Source organism: Micropterus salmoides, unplaced genomic scaffold, assembly GCF_014851395.1.
Source record: "Micropterus salmoides isolate LMB-PRFRI ecotype aquatic unplaced genomic scaffold, ASM1485139v1 Ms_hic_scaffold_110, whole genome shotgun sequence".
Taxonomy (NCBI): domain Eukaryota; kingdom Metazoa; phylum Chordata; class Actinopteri; order Centrarchiformes; family Centrarchidae; genus Micropterus; species Micropterus salmoides.
The window spans coordinates 711-22,609 of record NW_024040153.1 but is presented as its reverse complement, the minus strand read 5'-3'; the positions used below and the strand labels follow the sequence as shown (position 1 = coordinate 22,609).

The following is a 21,899-nucleotide window of genomic DNA, read 5'->3' as shown; positions in this document are numbered from 1 at the left end:
TCAAAGTAGGGGGCATCAGTGCGCATGTGTAGGCGTAGCGTGTATGTGTGTGAGTGTGTGGTGGCAGACGAGGAACTTTCGGTAGAGACGGAGCCTTAACTTCACCGTTGTTGTGCCGAGTTGTCCGCACCTCGCGGGATGTTCGGATCATTTATCTCCATTGATGAATCACACAAAGAATATTACACCATTTTTAAATAGTACTTGAAATAGACCCGTAAGGAACCGCCACGTGCATACAGCTGTCGGACGCAGGGCATGCACTCAAAATTCTGCACAAGACCGGTGAATGGCAGGCAAGCAGAGAAAAACAACAATAAGACTCGGTTTAGCTGGAAATGTACTGACTCTGAATAGTGAAGATTCGATGCTTCAATGGGCGGAGCCTGATTCGACTGTCAATCTCACAGTGAAATCTTCGCAACGACACAAGGATCATGCCATTTTGGCAATATGGGAAGCTCAACTCTGATTTTACATAGAACTACCAGTTTTATCCCCAAATGTTAATATACAGCCTATTACAATATACATTTCAACGTTTAATGCTGTAAATAAACATATAAAAAGAAATAAAAAAAACTTCCAATAAATGTTTTTAAATTGCATAAATAAATCCAAAATTGTAACCCTAACCCTGGGTCGTCAGTGGGCATGTGTAGGGTAGCGTGAATGTGTGTAGTGGCAGGAGGAAGACTTGCTGAAGAGATGGAGCCACAGCTTTACCAGTGTTGAGCAGAGTTGTCCACACCTTGCGGGACTTTTGAATAATTTATCACCGTTGATGAACCACACAAAGAATAATATATCATTTTTAAACAGCCACTACTTGAAACAGACATGCATGCAGTTGTGCAGCACGAAAGAAACTCTGCCAGTGAATGGCAGGGGCAAGAGAGAGAGAGAGAGAAAATGGTCAACAATAAGCCTCAGTTTAGCTTCGGCTCGCAATCGCCGTGCACAAAAAAACACATGATTCTATCAGTCGACTATAGGTAGGACTTAACGATCCTGGTTCGACTATGTAAATTCTTAGTTCGGGACAGCCCTAGAGCATAGCATTGAGTTGTTTTGCTAGCCATACACACTTAAACCAGTCTTTAAACCCAAGTGAAGTTGCTGCGCATCATAAACAGCATTGCAGAGTTGTCTTCAGAGATTTTGCAATATCCCGGTGGCGGGTCACACATACAATGTCATACTTTTTTTCATTTGTATGCCTGGATACATACATGTCATCAAAACGTCACATCTGTTCCAGCATGCCGGCTCTGGCTTTTCACACAGACATCATTCCGGCTGTTATTACCAACTTTTTTAAAAAGCTTTTGGGTGCCGTTGTAGTTCAACTCTGAGGCTTTGTGAATCACTTACCTTGCCTACACTGGGAATACACTACTGTTGATATATTAGAACATTTCTATGAAATATTCCACTATAGCTGCAACTACGTGAGTCAGCCTGCCCAAACGCTTGTTGTACAAAGGCACATACGTATGGCCCAACATGAAACAGTTTTCCTGCACTCCTTCCAGCTAGTAAGATGCTGTGTAGTGTCATGTCATATAAATATTAGGAGCACTAACAGTGGGGAGTGGGCAGAGCAAATATGTCAGAGACGTTAATGTTTGCTTGTGAAGTCTGCAGCAGTTTGTTCAATACAGGAGCACTTCTTATTATCTTTTTGTCCCTCTGTTTGTATCCATAGGACTATACGCTGACCATGTATTTCCAACAGTACTGGAGGGACAAGCGTCTAGCCTACATAGGAATTCCTCTCAACTTGACCTTGGATAACAGGGTTGCCGACCAGCTGTGGGTCCCTGACACCTACTTCCTCAACGACAAGAAGTCTTTCGTCCACGGAGTCACAGTCAAAAACCGTATGATCCGCCTGCATCCAGACGGAACCGTTCTGTATGGCCTCAGGTGGGTTCTGCTTCGTTCTTCAAACAAATTGTCATTTTTCCATATGTTTGTTTAGTTGTGCTTCTGGGTAGGAATAGCGTGCTGAATGGTTAGCCTTCCTTGATAAATTTTTGCTACCATATCGGGTGAGTTTATTGTTCTTTAGCCAAACGGCAATGACCAAGTGTAAATGCTGAATTCTTCTTTGGCTCTGAGAGAAAAAATCTGTTGTTAAGTTTTCATAGCTTATGTCACTTCTTCTGTCGTATGTTTTGGTCATGTTCCACCCAGGCCTCCCCCTATTTGCTTAAATTTAGATTTGGAAAATATCTCTAATTTCTTTTAATTGTCAACAAATTCTAAACCAACAATGAATTGATCCTGCCACTGAGTATTGTCTTAAAGTAAAAGAAAAGTCTTACTTCTATATTTTATTCCTCTGTGTCATAGAGCTCCATTGTCGCCCAAAATTATTAAAAATACATCAATGAGTCAAACCATTGCACTGGGGGATATATTACTCAATTACCATTAACTGGCCACTGCATTATATTTTGAATTCCACATGTAGCGTTCTATTGCCATGAAATACTGTCTGAAGAACTGCACTACATCGTCCTTTTTGAGTAACATTGCTGAAACTGCAGTGCCCAACTGTAAATAACTGAGCCTTTTTCAAAACTGAAGTGTGAAGTCTGAAAGTCTTGTGAGACGGACTAACATTGTTAGTTTTGGTCTTTTCCAAATCCACATCCTTGATTCTACCTGTACTGTGTTTCCCAGTATAGTGTAGAACGTGAGTTATTTATGTTGTTAGAGTGGTAAAGTGCACTTTCTGGGCCTTGAGAATGAGCAACTCTCCCCACAACAGGCAACAAAATGAATCTCAGAGTCAAAAATGTTCTCAGATGTTTCCCCGTGTCAAGTTAATTATCTGTGTTTAAAGCCCTATTACGGCACCATAGTTGCCCAAGCTGAGAACTTGGCAGTTTTCCGCTGCCGGTCGCTGAGCAGCCAGAGGATTATGGTCGTGCTCAAGGGCACCCCTGCATTTGATTTTTAAGGGGAGGGAGGGGTGCAGTTGGAGATGACTCATGAAAAGAAGTATGAACAGGTTAGAAGGTGCATTAATGCAATGTTAAGCTTGCAGCTGTTGTTTGATATATGTTTCATAAAGCCCTTGTTTTGAATTTCCATTGATCCTTTCGATGGGCAGGTTCAGAAGAGTTAGCGTGACCTATGAATATGGATTCATGCTTTGAATTATTAGCATGCAAAGCGAAAAGTGTGTGCGCACTTGCACGAGCACTTGCCTGCTTGGGTTTGTATCTGTCAGTGTTCATACTTTACAGTCATACATGCTTGATTATGCAAGTGGAGTTCATAGCACTTTGCCTTGTGGGCTACTTATAGACCTCTCAATGCTTTCAAGAGATCAAAGGGAGAGGGAGATATGTGATGTGGTGTTTGTGATATGAGCTGTTAGATAAATGTATGTCAGGTAAGGTTGAGTAACATGCTGAATATTACAGATTCCTATCATGGTGTTAAAGAATGCACTTTCTATATTTAATGTGAGCTAAGGCTGCAACTAATGATTATTTTCTCAGTCGATTCATCATTTATTCTTTAAAGTGGCAGAAAATAGAGAAACATGCCTATTATAAGTTCCCAGAGCCAAGATTTCATATACAGTACATTAGTTTGTATTCACTACCAAAATGTATGTACCAAAATGCTCCAAAGTAATTTTTAATAAAATTTTTGCAATGACACTTTTCTTTCACATCATATTTTAGAAGAAAGATGTGCACCTAGCTAGGTGGCTAACTGCCAGCTAGGTCTTGTTGGCTAGAGCGACCATGGAGTTGTTTGTCTTTGTGGCTGAAAATGAAGCCTACGCAGAAGTGCCAAAAAGTGAATGGCCAGTTGAGGCTGGCTCCAAAGTGAGTCAGTCTCTATAGACCCCCATGTTAAAATGCCCAACTTTACAGCTGAAAAAAAGCCTGGTACAAAAAATGGTTTAGCTAATTTCCCCATTCATGAAAACTGTACGGGGATAACTTTTTATATAAACCACCTATTTATATGAGCCTAAAGTTATGCATAATTAAGGGTGTGTCTCATTGTGCGACAGGCGCAGTCAGGCCAGGGACTGCCAAGATGGCGACAGCCAGAGCCACCCACATTTACTTCACAATTAAAACTACTCAGAAACCTACGGGTGATGTCACAGAGACCGTGTAGCTGGTTAGCTGGTTAAGGTGGGAGCATGTGCAGCCTTGTAAAGCTAAATAAATGGAGAGGTTAGTCACATTAGCTTTATCCTGTGTTTATTTACAGTAATGGCCTCTAGTTGTTGTTGTATTTTCAGTTGTTTCAACATTGTTGTTGCTGTAGCTAACAAGCGCTAACTGGCTTCGCGCTTGCTAGCTCAAGAGAGGCTTGGACCACTGTAATGAAAAATTAATAGAAGTATCAAAAAATCAAACCTAAATGATCATGACATCTAATGAAGATCACTAATTTCAAAATGAAATTATAAAAAACTGACTTCTGAAAAAAAAAAAAAAAACTCAATAAAGCTTTCGTATTTTGGAAATGAGAATGAGCACCGAGCATCATCGATGTAAAACACAGAGTCCGCCTCCTCTCATCTTGCCAGAGCCTTGCGGACAGCTCAGAACACAAACCACCTGCAGATCCGGGATGTTGAAAAGCAGTCTCTGTAAAGACGTGGGCACAACAGTCTCTTGATTTCCGTTGCTTTGTCAACATGACTCTCTGACCGATCACCTCCAGCAACCTCCAATGTGCCTGGTCCATTTGATTGTGCCGGGTGGATCGTGGTCAGCTGCTCTTCTATACAAAATCCCCATCTTCCTTTTCCAATGACTGAATTTCTGTCATATGTTTTTGTGTATTTTCAAGAAATGTGTCAGTTATGACATACATCTACATTTTGCAGACCTAATGTTATGTTGTTGTAAATTTAGCTGTATAATAATATCACCTAATGGGTTTCCACAGCCTCATCTGAGTCTTTACTGAATGAAGACATGCAGTGGCTAACTGCCAAGCAGTCGGCTTTTAATCAGGGCAGACTTAGCCTAAATCATTTTGGATTTGCATTTCACTTTGGTGCTTATTTTAACTGTCTGATCATCACCCGTTTGAGCTCATACATCTGATAAACAAAGGGATACCTCCTCATGACCCAGTTCAGATGAGCAGGCACTAAAGTCTGCCAAAATGTGTTACCTCAATATGATTTTATTTGCACAAATTTTCACTTAATTACTGGTTGGAGGGCAGCCAGTTTTGTTGAAGGAGACATGTACTGGTTTTAAATACAAGAATGAGGACTGCTTGCCTGTCTGATCAATAGTATAATAATGTATACAGTTACATAGTCAGCGTTTACCTTGGAGGGTGCCATAATTATTTTAGGATGACAATGCCAATAGTCTCCTGTAATATGAAGCCAAATGAGGAACTTGGTGTAAAGACAAATGGACTTTTAGTTTCCTTTTAAAGATGATGGGACAAAGTCAAGTGCTATCACCTTATTGCAGTAATCTAATTGTATTCCCCCAGTCCCTTAACATGAATTGCTGTTTTATAATAATTCCAATTTGCCAGAAAAATATTAAGTAAGGGAAGAAGTCACCCTTCCTCCCTTACTTACTTCATTACTATATTCCTTTCAATACAATTTGTGTAAATCACAAACAGTATCTATAATATTATCTCATGCACCCTCTGTGTCTTCTTTTTCAGGATAACTACAACAGCAGCGTGTATGATGGATCTCAGGAGGTATCCCCTGGACGAACAGAACTGCACTCTGGAGATAGAGAGCTGTGAGTAGAAATGCTTAATGCCGTCAGGACCGTCTGTCAGCACTCTATGCAGGCTGAGAAGAAAACCAACACAGTCTCATGTGAATTTTTACAGTTTGAGTGAATCAATATCTGATTCATTCAAAACCTGGTTCATTTTTTTTCTTTGGAGGTCTGTAGCATTTGTTTTAAATCCATCTCATGTACTGGAAGTATGGGATTTACCTGTTTTATATGACAGTTACGACTAATTCTTCAGATCACCGTATTCTACAGATTTAATATCACATGTTTTTAGAAGAAATGTTAAAAAAATTGGAGCAGCACAGGTCTTTATTATCAAGTCCAAAAGCACTGCTATACTTTTCATAACTCAGTAGTATAATTATGTATAATTAATTAATTAATTAATTATAGTATATTTATAACATTGTGGTCTTACGTCCAAATGAAATTAGCCTATTAACATCCCATGGTTGTTTTTTTTTTTTTTTTTTTTTTTTTCAGACATATCTCCCTCCTCCAAGAATGGAGCACACTCAAAATCCGATTTTTACTTTGTAAAAAAAATCTTAATAGTAGCACTTTACATTACAGATCAGTAGTAACATGGTAATTGTGGAAAAATTGTTTTATAATAAAGAAGTAATTAATTTATACCAATTAATTACCAAAGCAATAGACTGGGATTAACAATGGGTATATAGGGGTAATATAGGCTGAAATTTATGTAGGATAATAACGGGCCAAAAACAAAGGGTCATAATGGGGAAACACATTTAAAGAGAGCAACAAGGCTAATGTCACTGTAGAGTTGATAAGAAGTAAACAGACGTGCAGCTCCTCAAACGGATATACATCACACATCTGTCTACATTGTGCAAGTAGAGAATACTACCATGAAAAATTAAACAGAAATGGATAGTTTAGCATTCTTCAGCCCTGATTCATGGTCATTACACAGAAACTACCACAGGTGTGTCCAGGTAATCATTGTGCCTCTTCACCGTGAAATTAATAGAAACAGGTAGTTTTTTGAAGTATTTCCAGGTAACACAGTACAGCATTAAACACATTATTTACCTTTTTTTATCAGGTTCTGTCACCATATAACCATGTTTTAATCCAAATATTGCACTGATATGACCGTTTTATTGTTAGGTTACCATATTGCTACCAAAATATTACTTTAATATTACAAAAGAGTATTGGCTCGTTGCTATCTTGTGTTTCCTTGCTATTAACCTTTGTTTTTCACCCTATTACATAGATGTCTTTTATTATCCAGATATACCCATTCTTAAAACCAAGCTATTACCTGGTTATTACTTTCATAATGGCATGTATTACTTTTTTTTTTTCTCTTTATTATCAAACTATACTACCCAGTAAGAGCTACCAAGGACAGAGGAAATATATTTTTGATTTTCTTTGACATTTTTGTGAACTCAAGTGAACCTATTAACTGACTTGCTTTTCAAAGCAACGTCTGGTTCTTGGAAACAACTTCAAACACGTCCCCCCCCCCCCTTCCCAAATGACAGCCCAGTTGGATGATCAGCAACACTGCATATCTTGGTCTCCTGCGATGGTTAGACAGATGGTTACACCTTGGTGTGTGTGTGTCTGTGTCTGTGTCTGTGTCTGTGTGTGTGTTTCTTCTTGTGCAGATGGCTACACCACAGATGACATCGAGTTTTACTGGAAAGGAGGCGAGTCGGCTGTAACGGGGGTGACAAGGATTGAGTTGCCTCAGTTCTCCATTGTCGATTACAAGTTGGTGTCCAGAAACGTAGTCTTTTCCACAGGTAAATGCTGTGATGTAATGCGTTGTGTATGGGCTTTGGCCTCCACAAACTGAATTTCCTTTGGGAATAATACATAACATGCTGACAAGTGGATGTTACATTTTAGATGATATTGTTCATATCAAGCGTTGGCCTATTTTCAAGCTGATTATTTAATCAATTCCTGTAGCAAACAAATCTGTGTCAAAGCTTGATCTGTTGATCTTAAATCCTCAGAGCCAAAGTTGTGTTTGTCAGTGCTTCTAATTGGGTTGAAATGAGGAAATGCACTGCCTTTGAAGTATCCCTTAAGCAACAGCGGCTGATGCAAGGATGTTGGAATGGTACTTAAGCAAAACATGCTGTAAACGCTTCAGTTTACAGAGCAAATTGTGTCCGTGTCAGGTGGTCCTTGACCCTGAGAGGTGATAGTTTGTTTTTCATGCTGACATTAATAAAACGTAACTGAAGACCTGCTGAAGTCTTTGTATCAAGGCTCAGCTGGTACATTTCATGGTAAAGTAAATAAACCTAATGTCATAAACTGCTTGTAAACAAAGCTAACAGTAGTGTAACTGAGTTTCAGTGGCCTCCAGGAAACCTAAATGATCCTCCAAACCCCTAATGAATATTTACTGGTCAAATATGAAACATGGATGCTAACCGAAGAAAGAGGTGCCCATGGCTTATAAATATTTTGCCGTTGGTGTCGTCATTAAATGGTGTTGTGAAACACACCAATCAAGTGTTGTTTATTGGTTCACAATTGACATTTTCCGTAGCACTTTAAATCCCTCAGGGCAATTAATTAGTTTGTCAAGTTACTGTACATGAAAACATTTGCAGTATTGTATTTCATGTAAGTAATTTGTGTTTCCAACTTGGAGAAGTGTAGAAGGATAATTCAACAATACTCATTGCTCGCAAGGGGTATTCTGCTACATGCCGTGACCTTTAGTTTTTATGTGTTGTACGCAAAGGTCCTAAATTAATAAGATTTTTATGTGTTTATTTATGCCTAGATACAGAACTTTATTGACGCTCCCTAATCAACTGCCATATAATCTGGTCAGTGGAGACGCATTCAAAGAAGCAGCTTCTCCACAGCTGTAGCAGGGTAATAAATGCTGTGTGACATTTAGTAATAACATCATTTTTCCCAGACGTTATGCTCATGAGGAGGAGCCACACTGAAAAGGACATGAACAGTAAATCATTCTTTTGTTTGCTGTTTGGGGTATTTGTTATATTTCTGTTGAGGCCCCACAGATTTTTTTTCCCCCATCTCAGTCTTCCCACAAGTGCCTCACTCTCGAAGTCACTGCTCAAGCTACCAAATCCTTTGCTGTCACCCTCATTTTAACTGTGTGTACAGTATGTCTTTATCTCACTGTGTTGCACATGTGCTGCATTGCGTTTACAGTCATAACTAGCTGTGCACAGTACATGCGTGTCTCTGCCTTCATGTGTGAATCCCATGTGAATGTGCCGAGGTGAGCGCACCAGAGTGCACATGTTTGTGAATCGGCATGTCCCCTGTGGGTGGCTGACTATTAAAGTTTAGTGACCAGTGGTCTGCTCCTGTGCTCTTGGCAGGATGTGTGAAGCACATCAAAGGCTCCCCACAAGACTGGCTAATGACCAGGTTTCCTCCATTACATGTGTCACTAGCCAGCCTTTAATGCCGTCCCTCTTTTTCTCACTTTATATCCCTCCTTTCTATCCTGTATCCTGTCACTTCTATACCTTTTTACTCTCTCAATTGTAAGGGTTGTGGTTGGATGCCAATTACCCTGCTCTCTGCCAAAAAAACAGCCCAGGATTCAGAACATCATATATTTATGTGGAATGAGGCCCACAACATCAATTATTCTCGTCTAAGCACACATACAAACACTGCCTGTTTGTGTGAACAGTATGCATGTACATATGCAAATGCATAAGTGACCAGACAGCGTCGCTGTGTTAGGAGACATTGTGTTGTTTGCACATGGTGCGCATTCATCAGTGACATTGCTATCGTACCCTTTATTGTCCTCATCCTCTTTCCTCTTTGTTACGTCAAGACTGCTGCAATAATAACAGCTTAACATATTCCATAACATCTATATTTCAAGTTTTTGCTGTAATTTACCAGTAAAGCCCTTGAATGTTCCTTCAAGTTTGTGGGTTTTAGAAAACATGAAATGCTTTGTTAGCAGCTTTTGAAAACAGATCTGAAAGTTAAATTTTTTAATTAATATTGCACTGAAATTCATTAGTATGCCCAAGCACTCTTTTTCTCTCTGCATACAAGGATGACTACTTTAGTTTCTAAAGGAATCCCAGTTTTATAAGGATGGCAGTGATACAGCAAGCATTTTTGAAATCTCGATTATGATGGGACAAAATCAACAAAACTACATGAACAAATATGGTTATACAATAGATTTAATACTGTAATTTTAACAAAAATAACACTAGGAGAAGCCTGGTCTGCTCACCACAGTTGTGAACTGCACCTAAGTTGGGACATATAGGACATATAATTCTCAGGACAATAATAATAACGGTGGCTGATTTATCACTCAAAATTCATAGTCATTTGTGCAACAATGGGTCCTTGATTTTAGACAGAGTTAGACTAAATCATTTCTGAAGGGCAACCTGTTTACGTGCTTTAATGTCAACTGTCTCTGGTGGAATTTTATCAGCTGTAGCTTGCTAACTAATTAAGCTAACATTTTCTCGTATGAGTTAGTTGAAAACACTGTCTCCTGCTTTTTTGTTTCCAGATGAGTCATTTTAAAACAATAATCTTTTAAAACAGGTCTTAAATGCACGCTTGACAGTTACATACAGTACAGGATGCTAAAGACTGAGGCTAATGACTGAGTTTAAGGCTACATGTCCTAGACAAATTGAGTATCCTCACTAGTTAGTGACCAAGGCATTGGAATAAAGAAACTACATTGTTTGTGTATAAATAAATAAATAAATAAGACGGAGATTAGATTAACGCTTTATTGTTCGTATTTTGTAACAGTGTGTTACATAAGAGATAAGGCTTTTAGGAAGAGGACTAACCAGTGCTAATGCAGAACTTAAAGCTGGCAGGGAACATAGTGGGGAAATATCGGTGGATGTGCTATCGTGAACAGGGCTTTTTAACCTGTAACCCCAAAAAGTACAGTTAGCTAATAGGCCTACTACTTTGCCTTAGACATAAGCCTCAGTTAGGTTACTACTGTAGGTAGTAAAATCTTTAGAAATTAAAACAAGAAACCCTAATTGTAGCTAAATACCTTGGAATCTAAAAGCTGACTGCAACAGCCCTGCCATGAGGGTGACTCTATTGTTGTACTGTCATCCACCCAACTTTGATAATCATCTCTGCATCCCGTCTCCTCTTCTTCCTCCTCTCCTCTTCGGCCTCACACATGGTGTTCCTCCCACTCGCGCATGTTGTTTGGTATCGCAGTTACAGCCAGTACAGTTCTACACCCACACGAAACTGAACCTCAGCCTCCTCTTTTCTTAAACCACTTCCGCATCTGCTAGTGCGAAGATACTCTGTTCCGATTTAGGCTGGAGGAGCTACCATTAAGGATGCATCAAAAGAAGTGAATGGGATATTTTAAGCCCTGTGACAGTCTGTTCTCACACTTACACGGTAACCAAGTGCATGTTGAGTGTGTGTTGACTTTGTTCACAACTGCCAGACTGTTCCTCATGGGTTAAGGAGGATTCAAGAGATAAAAAAACTTACGAAACTGTACAAAACAACATAACAGGTACCACTTAATTTGTACCTTTGGTCAGTTTAAAAGCCCAGGTGTGTAATATTTAGGAGGATCTATGGACAGAAATCAATAGGCTATACAAAACAGCGGTGTATAAAGACATTACATAATGAACCGTTATGTTTTTATTACCTTAGAATGAGCCATTTCTCTCTACATACACCGCAGGTCCTCTTACATGGACGTTGCCATGTTGGGCTGCCATGTTTCTACAGTAGCCCAAACGGACAAAGTGCTCTACAGAGGTTGTTTCGTCACTACGTGAATACGTACAAGAAGAAGAAGTAGTAGTATTAGCAGTAGTAGTAGTAGTCGTCTGGTTTATTAGAATTAAGAAGAAAAGTGAAATATGGATAAAATGAGGCCCACACGTATAATTTAGCACAAGAGCCTGCAGAGTGTGTCGGCCACCGTAGATTCTCATACACTACTGCACAGGGAGGGGTGAGCGGAATTCACAACCCTTACCACTAGATGCCACTAAAACTTACACACTGAACCTTTAAGTGATTTTTGCCACCTAAAAAAAACTTTAACCATCGAGCTAATCTATTAAAAATGGATTGTATAATATTACAATGATTTCAGTCCGAAAGTCATACTCATGGCGTCACAAGAATCATCTGGGAACCGCGGATGTCTGCACAAAATTGTGTGCCAATGCATAAAGTAGATGTTGAGAAATGTCATGGGATAAGGGAAAACCGTGACCTGCTGGTGGCCCTGGAGAAAAGTGAGAGGATCACCAACTTCATCTTCTGGGCACCATGAATGTCCAAAGTACAACAGTACATTTCAGTGCAACCCTTGACACATTTTTTTTGACCACTACAAAAATATTTTTGGTGTCTTATAAGTCCAAGTGGAACTGTGTGTGCATGACATAATACATAACATAACTAACAAAATTCCAATTTAAACCCATATATTTGCTCAGGTTAAATGTCAATTATATCAGTCAGTAATCATACTAGATAATAACATTTGATGAACAGGCCTGCCCTTTGGAATAACTGTTGGGATTTTATTGCAATACAGTAGGCACAGAATCTTAATGAGATTGTGTGTTTAATCAGAGTGACTATCCACTCAACTCTGCATGCAAGTGGGCAGTCGACCCACGCTCGCCACAAGTAGCTTTGGCTGAAACCCACAGATTGTAAAATTAAAGTATAATGGCTCCCCCTACTCCTCCAATATAAAACAAAAATGGAAAAATAGCTAAGAATAGTGGGAGCAACGAGCCATAGATTCAATCCATAAAGAGGCATACGCTGGGAGATTGATGAGAAATCATGCATCACCCTTATATCAGAATGTCATGCACACGCACGCACGTGTACTGTTTATATTCCAGGTCATGGAAAAGTAATGACAGATGTGCTCTCCTCGCAGTAGCGAGAAAGCTATTATTCCTGTGGCAATGCTGAATCCCTCAGAAGCGTCATATGAATTATGCAGGTGGATGAGACGTGGGGAACTGATAAATCAAAACGTTTCAAGTTCAGATTTTCAGCACCATCCAGAATGTTGTCACATCATCACGTAACAGGGCTACGGTTCTGTGTGTGTGTGAGCTGGTTGGTGTGTGTGTGTGTGTGTTTGTGCTAGTGAAGGGGGTACTAGTTACCATGGCAATAACTCTAACCAATGCTGTCGGGGTTGCCATGGCAACTGAAACAAAAACACAAGGTGTCTCTGTGTGCTCCCGTTTTTATGGTCAACATTTTAATGTTTTAAATTAACTTTGTATTTATTTTTATGTACCATACCATAAGGAATTTTGAAAAAAATAAAATAAAATAACACAATCAGGAACTTTGCTTTAATGGGTATCTGACCATGAAAAAAAAAAAATTCTAAACTAAAAGACTTAAATGCACTGCTTCTATCTCTGTCTCCTCTTCCCTTAGGTGCCTACCCTCGACTGTCTCTGAGCTTTAAGCTGAAGAGGAACATTGGCTACTTCATCCTGCAGACGTACATGCCATCGATCCTGATTACCATCCTCTCCTGGGTCTCCTTCTGGATAAACTATGATGCGTCAGCAGCCAGAGTGGCTCTAGGTAAGAAGCAGTGGCTCTTAAGGGGCATATATTTGGCTTTCTCTGATGAGACCAGGGACCAAAGTGAGCCACTACCTCCCGATGGATTCTCAAAATTGACGAACACGGTGAGAGACCAAACTCATACTGTCGTGGTATTAGTGGAAGCTTTAGGGAACAGCTTGGAAATTTGAGGGCCAAATGGAAATAGATTTGAAGAACATTTCTGTTATGTCTGCGGTAGGGGGGGTATTAGGTAATATTGCGACCAGTATGTAAACATGTTTTTGTCCGCTGTGCCTTTCCGTAGGGCAAACATGAATACACAACCTTGACTCGGACCAAAGTAGGTCAGACCTTGTGTCTGCAGCTGTTGTGGTCACTGAGAGGCCTCCAGGAGCTATAAAAACATCACCTCTCTAATGATCATAATTTCACTTCTTATTGAAGAGTGCTTGTGTGGGTGCAAAGGGCCCACTCACTGTGGGGCTCCTGTGTGCTGTAAACAAGTGGCAGTGATGAGAAGCAGCAGGTCGCTGGTTTGTAATCACTGATTCCTCACAGGACTCTGCTGCACAGTTTTGTCAAGATGACATATGAGGAGTCAGGCAGGGAAAATGTAATATAAATATAATATGGAGGTTGTCAAGACAAGAGCTAAAAATACAATTCGGACAATAGTCTTCGGCAGTCAACAATAAACTGGCAATTGATTGTTCACTAAACGCCTCCCCTCAACAGCAGTTTCCTAATAAGGGGGTGTGGGATTTATCAAGTGGTGAAATATAGGATTTTCAGAAGTTACGTATCTAGTTGTTTTCAGTGCTGCGCTCCACTCACAGGCGTTTTAGGAGCAACATGTTTGTGTTTCTGCACCCGAAGTGAGCTTTGTTTTCAGTAATATTTCTCAATATGTCGTCATTGCTGAAGATGCTGTAGAAGTATAGGAACTTACATAATGAGCTACGCCAAATTCCATCAAATAGATTTTTTTAAAATTTAATTTTTATTTCTTTTTATTATACCCTCTGTGTGTGGACAAAAAAACTAAGCTGGTCATCTCACATGCCCAGTAGGGCTGCAACAAACAATTATTTTCATTATCAAATAATCTGCCGATTATTTTCTGGATTAATCATTCTATAAAATGTCTAGTGACGTCTTCAAATTGCTTCTTTTGTCCAACCAACAGTCCAAAACCCAAAGACTCTTCATTTAGTGTTATAAATGACAAAGAATAGCAGCAAATCCTCACATTAAAGAAGATGAAACTAACTAGAAATGTTTGACATTTTTATACAATTCATTCATTTTTCGATCGACTAATCGATTAATCAACTAATCGTTGCAGCTCTAATGCCCTGATTTCTTTGAGAGTTTGACCATCAAAGCAAAAGGGGCCCTGGAAGCCCCAGATTCAAAGTGTTTCCGCTGGTTTGTGTTCATTTGAATGTGGGTATTTAATGAATAGTCTGCTGTATGGACATGATACATGGTTCAGACTGTCGCCAATATGGGCCGAGCAGCAAATCTTTACCCCGGGGCCGCCCTAAGAGTGCCAATTGATTGCTGCTTTGGTTTTTAGATCATCTTTATATGGATAGATAATGGAACAGTGATGACCTTAGCGCGTCATGATGCTTTTTGGAAAACACGCTTCGATCCATTACCTGTTATACAGCTGGTTAGAGACTGGAATGGATATCTGAAGAGTGTGTGTTTGTGCATGTGTGTGCACAGATCTGTTTGATTGCCTACTTGAACTGGCTTTCTTTCGTTAAAGCATGTATGCAATATCCGGTCATTACTGTACGCCTGTGAGTGTATGTCTACTTCAGGTTTGTGTGTGTGTGAGGAAATGTGTATGTGTTAAATCCTGCTAGCTGCAATATCCGGCGTGTGTCTCCTCAGCTGAGAGAGGCAACCGGAGGTCCATTCACTTCTATCCTGATGGATCATTACAAGCTTTCAGCAGGTATCTTGATGCGTGCGTGTGTGTGTATGTGGGCATTTGTGTGTGCGCCAACCTGCCAGTAAGAGCAGTGTAACGATCAGGGAGAAATCAATTCAAGGAGGCAGCAGGCAAACAATTGAATTGTTTGAAGGAGAATCTCATTTTCCTGAGCAATTCCAAAGGATTGCAAAGTTACAAATGACCCGCTCGCACCCTAATCTGGTTGCAACCCTTTTCCCACAGTCCTGCCCTTCATTCATAATCATATTATATGAACAGTGAAGGTGTGGGCATTAGCTGTAATTGTTCTGGAAACACTTTTAGTGTAATGGTAGACACACAAGTTAAGTTCACTGTATATTCTTCCAGATCTTGGCAACCTCATTTTTTCTCTTGAAACACATGCTAACTCGATAGCTGACAATTTGCGCTGTCGGCAAGTGACGTGTGAAGTGTTCTACACTGCTTTGATTTACCACCCATGCCTCTATTCTCGCGGTTAACATTAATTGCTGCTTCTAGCGCTTTGTTGCATCCTACATGATACCTTTTCCTTTTTAAAATGTTGAGCTGTGTTGCTAATGGCCTATTGGCTTGTGATTAGAGGAGGCTTGATTGCGGTGCGCCTTTGTTCCAGCTGTTAGGGTGGAAAAGAGACTCGGGGACATGTAACAAAGGAAAAGGGCAGCAAAGAGGAAGACCATGGCTAAACGATGGTGAGATCTGGGGGAGGGCGGCGGGATAAGGAATAAATGAAGAGGGAGAGGGGGAGAGATTGAGGCAAGGGGAGTGACAAGGGGAAGAAACAGAGAAAAATGGGAGAGGGGTTGACAGAGATAGAAAGAGACAGAGAGTGAGAGAAACCCTATAAAACTATATTTCTCCCAGGAGAGTGTAACAGCGTGATGAAAAAGAAAGGGAGGGCCATGGGCGCGTGGCCCCTTGATTAAATTGTCCAAGCACCGGGAGGGAGCTAAAGGGGAGGGAAAGGCGGCGGAATGGAGGGAGGTAAGTGAAGGACAGAGAGTAATGGCGCAGTGGAGAGAACACCTATAAAGAACAAGGCTGTCGTTAAGCAAAAAAAAAAAAAAACACAGAAAGATTGCACCATCCAGTAGGGGCAGAGACACGGAGCATGTGCAGGCGAGCTCACTTACATTCACACCTGCTTTTCACACAGCGTCTTTGATGACACACATACACACGCACGTGCACACACACACACACACACACACACTAGTGGTGTTAGCCTTGTAATGTGCCAATAAATCACACTAAGGGCTAGATTGACCTTAGCTATTCTGCTCCCTCCTCCCAACCCCCTGACTGTTCCTTGTCTCTTCACTGTAGTTTATGACACACACACACACACACACACAAACACACACTCCAAAAGCCTTGTTCGTGTGCATTATACTACTGATAGGCTCCATTTATTACAGGTGGATAAAGTAGTAAAGATATATCTGCCATATATCTCTAATTAGATAAGATATAGCGTTATTGCCTTGCAGGTCAGAGTTTGCATGATTACGATTGAGAGTTATGTTTATTTGCTGCAACTTGCGTGACATGTTTGGCGGCTTACATGATAGGATAGCTGCAAAACACAACTGAATACAGAAGCACACTGCAAAAACACATGACTGAATACAGACATGCTGCTTGCCACACCGAGGACTATGGAAAAAAAGTTACAAAACACTGTAACTCAATTTTGATTGCGTTTTCTGTTTTTGCAGCACTTTTCTGTGTTTTTCAGCTCCGAAGCCCATCATTGAGATGTATCAAACCTCCGAGCCAATTAACTTCCCACTCATCCATTTGTTTATAATCTTACAAGAGTCTCAATCCGTGTCTGTCTCTTTCCATTGTGCTGAAATACACAAAGTGCAAATGTGCCTTTACTGTGAGATGGTAAATAACCAGCCCACTTGCTACCCTTCGTGGTTAAGGTTACTAAAAGCTTGGGGCAAGATACATGTAGCACTATTCTAATGAGTTATTTCTGCTTGATGACCAAGGGGGAAGTTGAAGGTTTCAAGGTAGACCTTTGAATTTCAATGAAGCACAGGTTGTGCGCTCGACTACCAGTATGCGCATGTTCATGCAAGTGAAATAAGATCGCACATGAAAATGATCAGGAAGTTGCTCAGACAAAATAGCTTTTTTTTCTCCCCTCACTGTCTCTTCAACAAGGCAAGAGCATCATAATATTTTTCCCCACTCGGTCCATCCTGCTTCTAAGTAGCGGTGGAAATCGCCACAGAAAAACATGTTTTCTATAAAAATATCCTTGTTTCTATAGTAACACGAAAGGCAGTTGGAGTTTTCTCCAGCGTGACCTTCATGTTAGTGAGGAGATAGCAGCACCTACTTAGAATGGTTGGGTGCTCCTTTAAGACAGGCTCATGCTCTAACAGGTCTAGACTAATTAAGCATAACATTTACCATCCCAGATAGATTGGTAATGAGGAAGCCTTGGAGAAAAATGTTAGATTCACATTTTATCTTTTAAATGATGCTGTTAGAATTTGCTGTACGTTTGTTTAAAAGCCTCAGTTGGTTAGAGGATGCAAGAGTTAGATAGGATATGTAACACAATGTAAGTATATCATACTAATATTTATCACAGTTGTAATGCCATCACGACTGGTGCAGATCCTCATCCTAACTAAGGCATCAACTAACGATTATTTTCCTTATCAATAAATCTCTAAAAGATAAATTTTTTTCCCCGATTAGTTGTTAGGCCAGAAAATTGTGAAAAATGTCCATCAGTGTTCCCAAAGCCCAGGGTGAAGCTGGAATCAGAGAATTTGCACGTTTTTTTCTTTCAAAATAGACTCAGAGGGATTATTTGATTATCAAAACAGATGTTAGATTAATGTAATAGTTGACAACGAATCAATAGCTGCCAACATTGGGATTTGAAAATAAGGGAAATTCAGGCGATTTCAGGTGATTACAATGTTGCTCATCATTGAGTACGGGTAACCTCCATCCATTTGGTGAGATACTTGCACAGAATTTTGCCTTTTTGGGAGGTACTCCTTTCCTTCAACATTTGTCCATCCTTGAATCCTACTGTTCTTATTCTTAGACTCTCTCCTTCCTCTTCTTCTTGTTTAATTGGCAGGTACCGTTTGAGTAAATGACTTCCTTCCTGTCACTAGATGTTACAGCTAATGTTCTACATACAGGCACCTGCTATACCAGAGGGAGGGGGTGAGGGTGGGGGGTGACAGCGGGAGAGAATGGTCAAATATGGGAGAATCCTGGAAAAATGGGAGAATTGACAGCTGCAGCTCTAATCCTAACTTTAAAAGCCCAGAAAACCTATTTTCACAAACACAACTTTTTACTGTGAGTGATGTGGATCTACATGAATTCAAAATTACAACAGTTTTGTTTATTTCCATTGTACATTCGACTGTACATTGAGGGGAGTTGCACTTGAATATTGTTGAATTACATTCAATGACAATAAAGCTTTCGGATTCAGATTGACACAGAGCAATGTTAACATTCATTTGGAGTCATGTTTAAAGAAGTCCACCCGACTTTTTGTCTAATATTGACTCCCCTCCTCGCTCCAGTCTCCAACTCTTAAGAGCGCTGCACCTTGTTCACCAGCTAGTCGCTAACTTAGTCTTGCTGCCATCCATTTGGTTCTAGTTAAGGAGTGTCGCAATACTGTTTGATGAAAACAGCTGGAGGATGAATCAAAACCGTGGAGTTGTGGGCCATAAAACCAAAAGAATGTCCTTAAAGAGGTGGTATTATGGTTTTTGGCTCCTTTATTGAGTTATATATCTTTTTGTGCATGTGCTAGGTTTGCAAAGTGAAAAAGCCCAAAGTCCACCCCAAAGGGAGTTCTCATCTTCAACAGAAAACACTGCTCTGAACTGCCTGAAAACAGCTCATTTGTATTCCAGCCTTTACTTCCCTTTCTTGTGATGTCACAATGAAAATACGTGTCATAATGCTTGCTGAGCGACTAGTCCAACACGCCCTGAAAAACACCGGTAGAAAAACACTCTGCAGCGTATCTCTTCTCTCACTTCCAAACACTAGCTACCCTCCAGGCAGTCTTTAACTGCCTTTTTGTTGTTGGAGCCAGAAATCAGATTAATTTAATGTACAACTTCATGGATAAAAAGTACAAAATCAGTTTGGGTTTTTTTTGCGCTGAATTTACATTTATGAATGTGAAATCTTGCCAAAAGAATTAATACATTTTTAATGAAGAAAATTTTTTCTTTACTTTGACTTCTATAAAAGCAAAATACAACATTCTTCCACAATAAGGCTAAGTCTTTATAAAGATGGTCAATGATGAATCTGCTGAGGTTTTGCCAAAATGTTCTGGTGTGTGAGCAATACCAAAAGTTTCTGGGTGGTCTTCTACCCTCCAAGCGGTCAATGGACATGAAGTTGTTACTGTGATGTAGAGACGGAGCTCAGTTAAAACTTTATGGATGAAAGATACTTTTGTTACAGATTAATAACTCACCACTCGGAAACTCTTGCTCCAGTCCAAATTGCCAACCTGATCGGCGACATGTAGCCTACATCTGAATCAAAGCTGTTTACCGTCTTTTCGCTGACCCGCCTTTCTCTGCTTCTGATTGGCTAGTAGTCCTTAACTAGGAACTGTGCATGTGCAACTCCCAACAAAGATCATTTAGAGATAAGTGCAGTATGACAAAAAATATGGTGTTTTTGAAAATTAAACCATGTAAACCTGTTCTGGTACAACCCCTAAATAGGATTTTGAACCTGAAAATGAACATAATACCACCTCTTAAAAAACACTAAAACGCTTTGTCGAGCTGATGGGAATTGCAGAGTCAGGTGATAATTCTCCAGGGGAGTGTTATTGATTATTAGTGCAGCTTTAAACTAATTACTTAACCCTATATTAATTGATTAATTTCCTGTTGATTGATGTTACGTATTTTATAGACTGAGCACTTCCTGACTTCTAAATATGTTTGAAATGACTAATTTGGATGCTTATATGCTAATAATAGTGTACATATTTCATTGTAATCCTCGTTAAACCCTCATAAAAGAAAGTCCTTTTGACTCATGACGGCTTCAGCTCCTGTGGTTATTTTATGCTCTATGGTAGTAATGACGCTTATAAGGCTAAACATAATTTTTCCTTATCAAAGGGATCACCACGGTGCTGACAATGACCACTATCAACACCCACCTGAGAGAGACGCTACCCAAGATCCCCTACGTCAAGGCCATCGACATGTACCTGATGGGCTGCTTCGTCATGGTCTTCCTGGCCCTGCTAGAGTACGCCTTTGTCAATTACATCTTCTTTGGAAGGGGCCCTCAAATGCAAAAGAAGCTAGCGGAGAAGGCAGAGAAGGCCAACAATGAGAAGGCAGCCAAGTACGACGCTGCGAGGGTGAGTTGGGCATTGTTGACTGGACGTTTTTGACATCACATCTGGACTGACGGAAATGATCAGTGGTTAAATGGGTTGAAGATTGAATTAAAAAGTACATCAATAAATGAATTGCGCAGTACGTGTAGGATCAAGGTGAACCTACACATACATTCTGTATACATGCATACATACAGTTGTTGTTCCTTTTTTACCCAACTGGTAGAAGTCAGTGGTCTGTGTGACCAGATAGGTGTGCTATACCGTAATCTGGTGTGAATATTTGCTTATTTCCACAGAAAATGCTGCAGGACAGTATGTAGAAAAGACAGTCTGAGTGGACAGTCTCAAATTTTTCAACATGAAAACAGCCTCGACACTGCAGTAATTCTAAAACTTTTTTGTCAGCTTTTGACAAAAAAGCAGCAAAAGGAAAATATTCTGCATAATCGAACTGTATTACATTGTCACATTATTCACAGGCATCTGTATCCCCGGTGGAGGCTTTAGTAGCCCAAATATGAATTTAAAAAAACAAACAATTTTCAGGTATTTGTTCCCCACATGTGGCTGAATATTTTCATCTTCTCAGGAGGCAGGTAGTAGGACCGCATCCCTAAAACGGTCCAATCAGGTTAAAGGTCTTCGCCACTCACGCTCGGTGAGTTGTTTGTTCAGTGAGACTCTTCAATATCCTTGAGTCAACTCTGCCATTGCCATCAGCTGACATGGATGTTTTTATTTATTTTCTTTTGCCTTAATGCAAAATATCTCCACATCCATGGAATGAATCAAGTGACAACAGACATCTTCATGACACTTCGACTTTTTCATTGCAGTCTTTTCTACATCGAAACGATGCTCATGCTCGATCTTACATTGTAAAATTGGTGTTTCAGATATGAACGCGTTTCTCTTTCAGAGGTCATCCTGAATGCATGCCGTCTGTGTCTTTACTCATTGGAATCATCATGGAAAGTCACATTTCTCGCAGCAAGTGACATTGCGCATGTCAGGGTGCAGTGAAGCAGTGTGACATTCAGTGTGTAGTCACTGCTGAGGTCCCCCATTGCATATTCGCTGCATTGTGGTGCAGTCAGGATTATTTTAGTTTGAAAAGTGTAAGAAAGTATGAAAATGTATGCGTTGTGATTAGTACTTCATAGCCAGCCAC

General features: G+C 40.1%; 1 protein-coding gene across 1 annotated transcript; it reads left to right on the top strand.

Annotated features, from left to right (window-relative positions):
- Positions 1–1,709: 1,709 nt before the first annotated feature.
- Positions 1,710–21,440, top strand: LOC119898407 (gamma-aminobutyric acid receptor subunit beta-3-like). The gene is made up of 6 exons (XM_038712584.1): positions 1,710–1,929; positions 5,689–5,771; positions 7,421–7,558; positions 13,233–13,385; positions 20,499–20,746; positions 21,318–21,440. The coding sequence occupies exons 1-6, from the start codon at positions 1,724–1,726 to the stop codon at positions 21,423–21,425; spliced, it is 936 nt and encodes a 311-aa protein (XP_038568512.1). The 5' UTR covers positions 1,710–1,723; the 3' UTR covers positions 21,426–21,440.
- Positions 21,441–21,899: the final 459 nt, after the last annotated feature.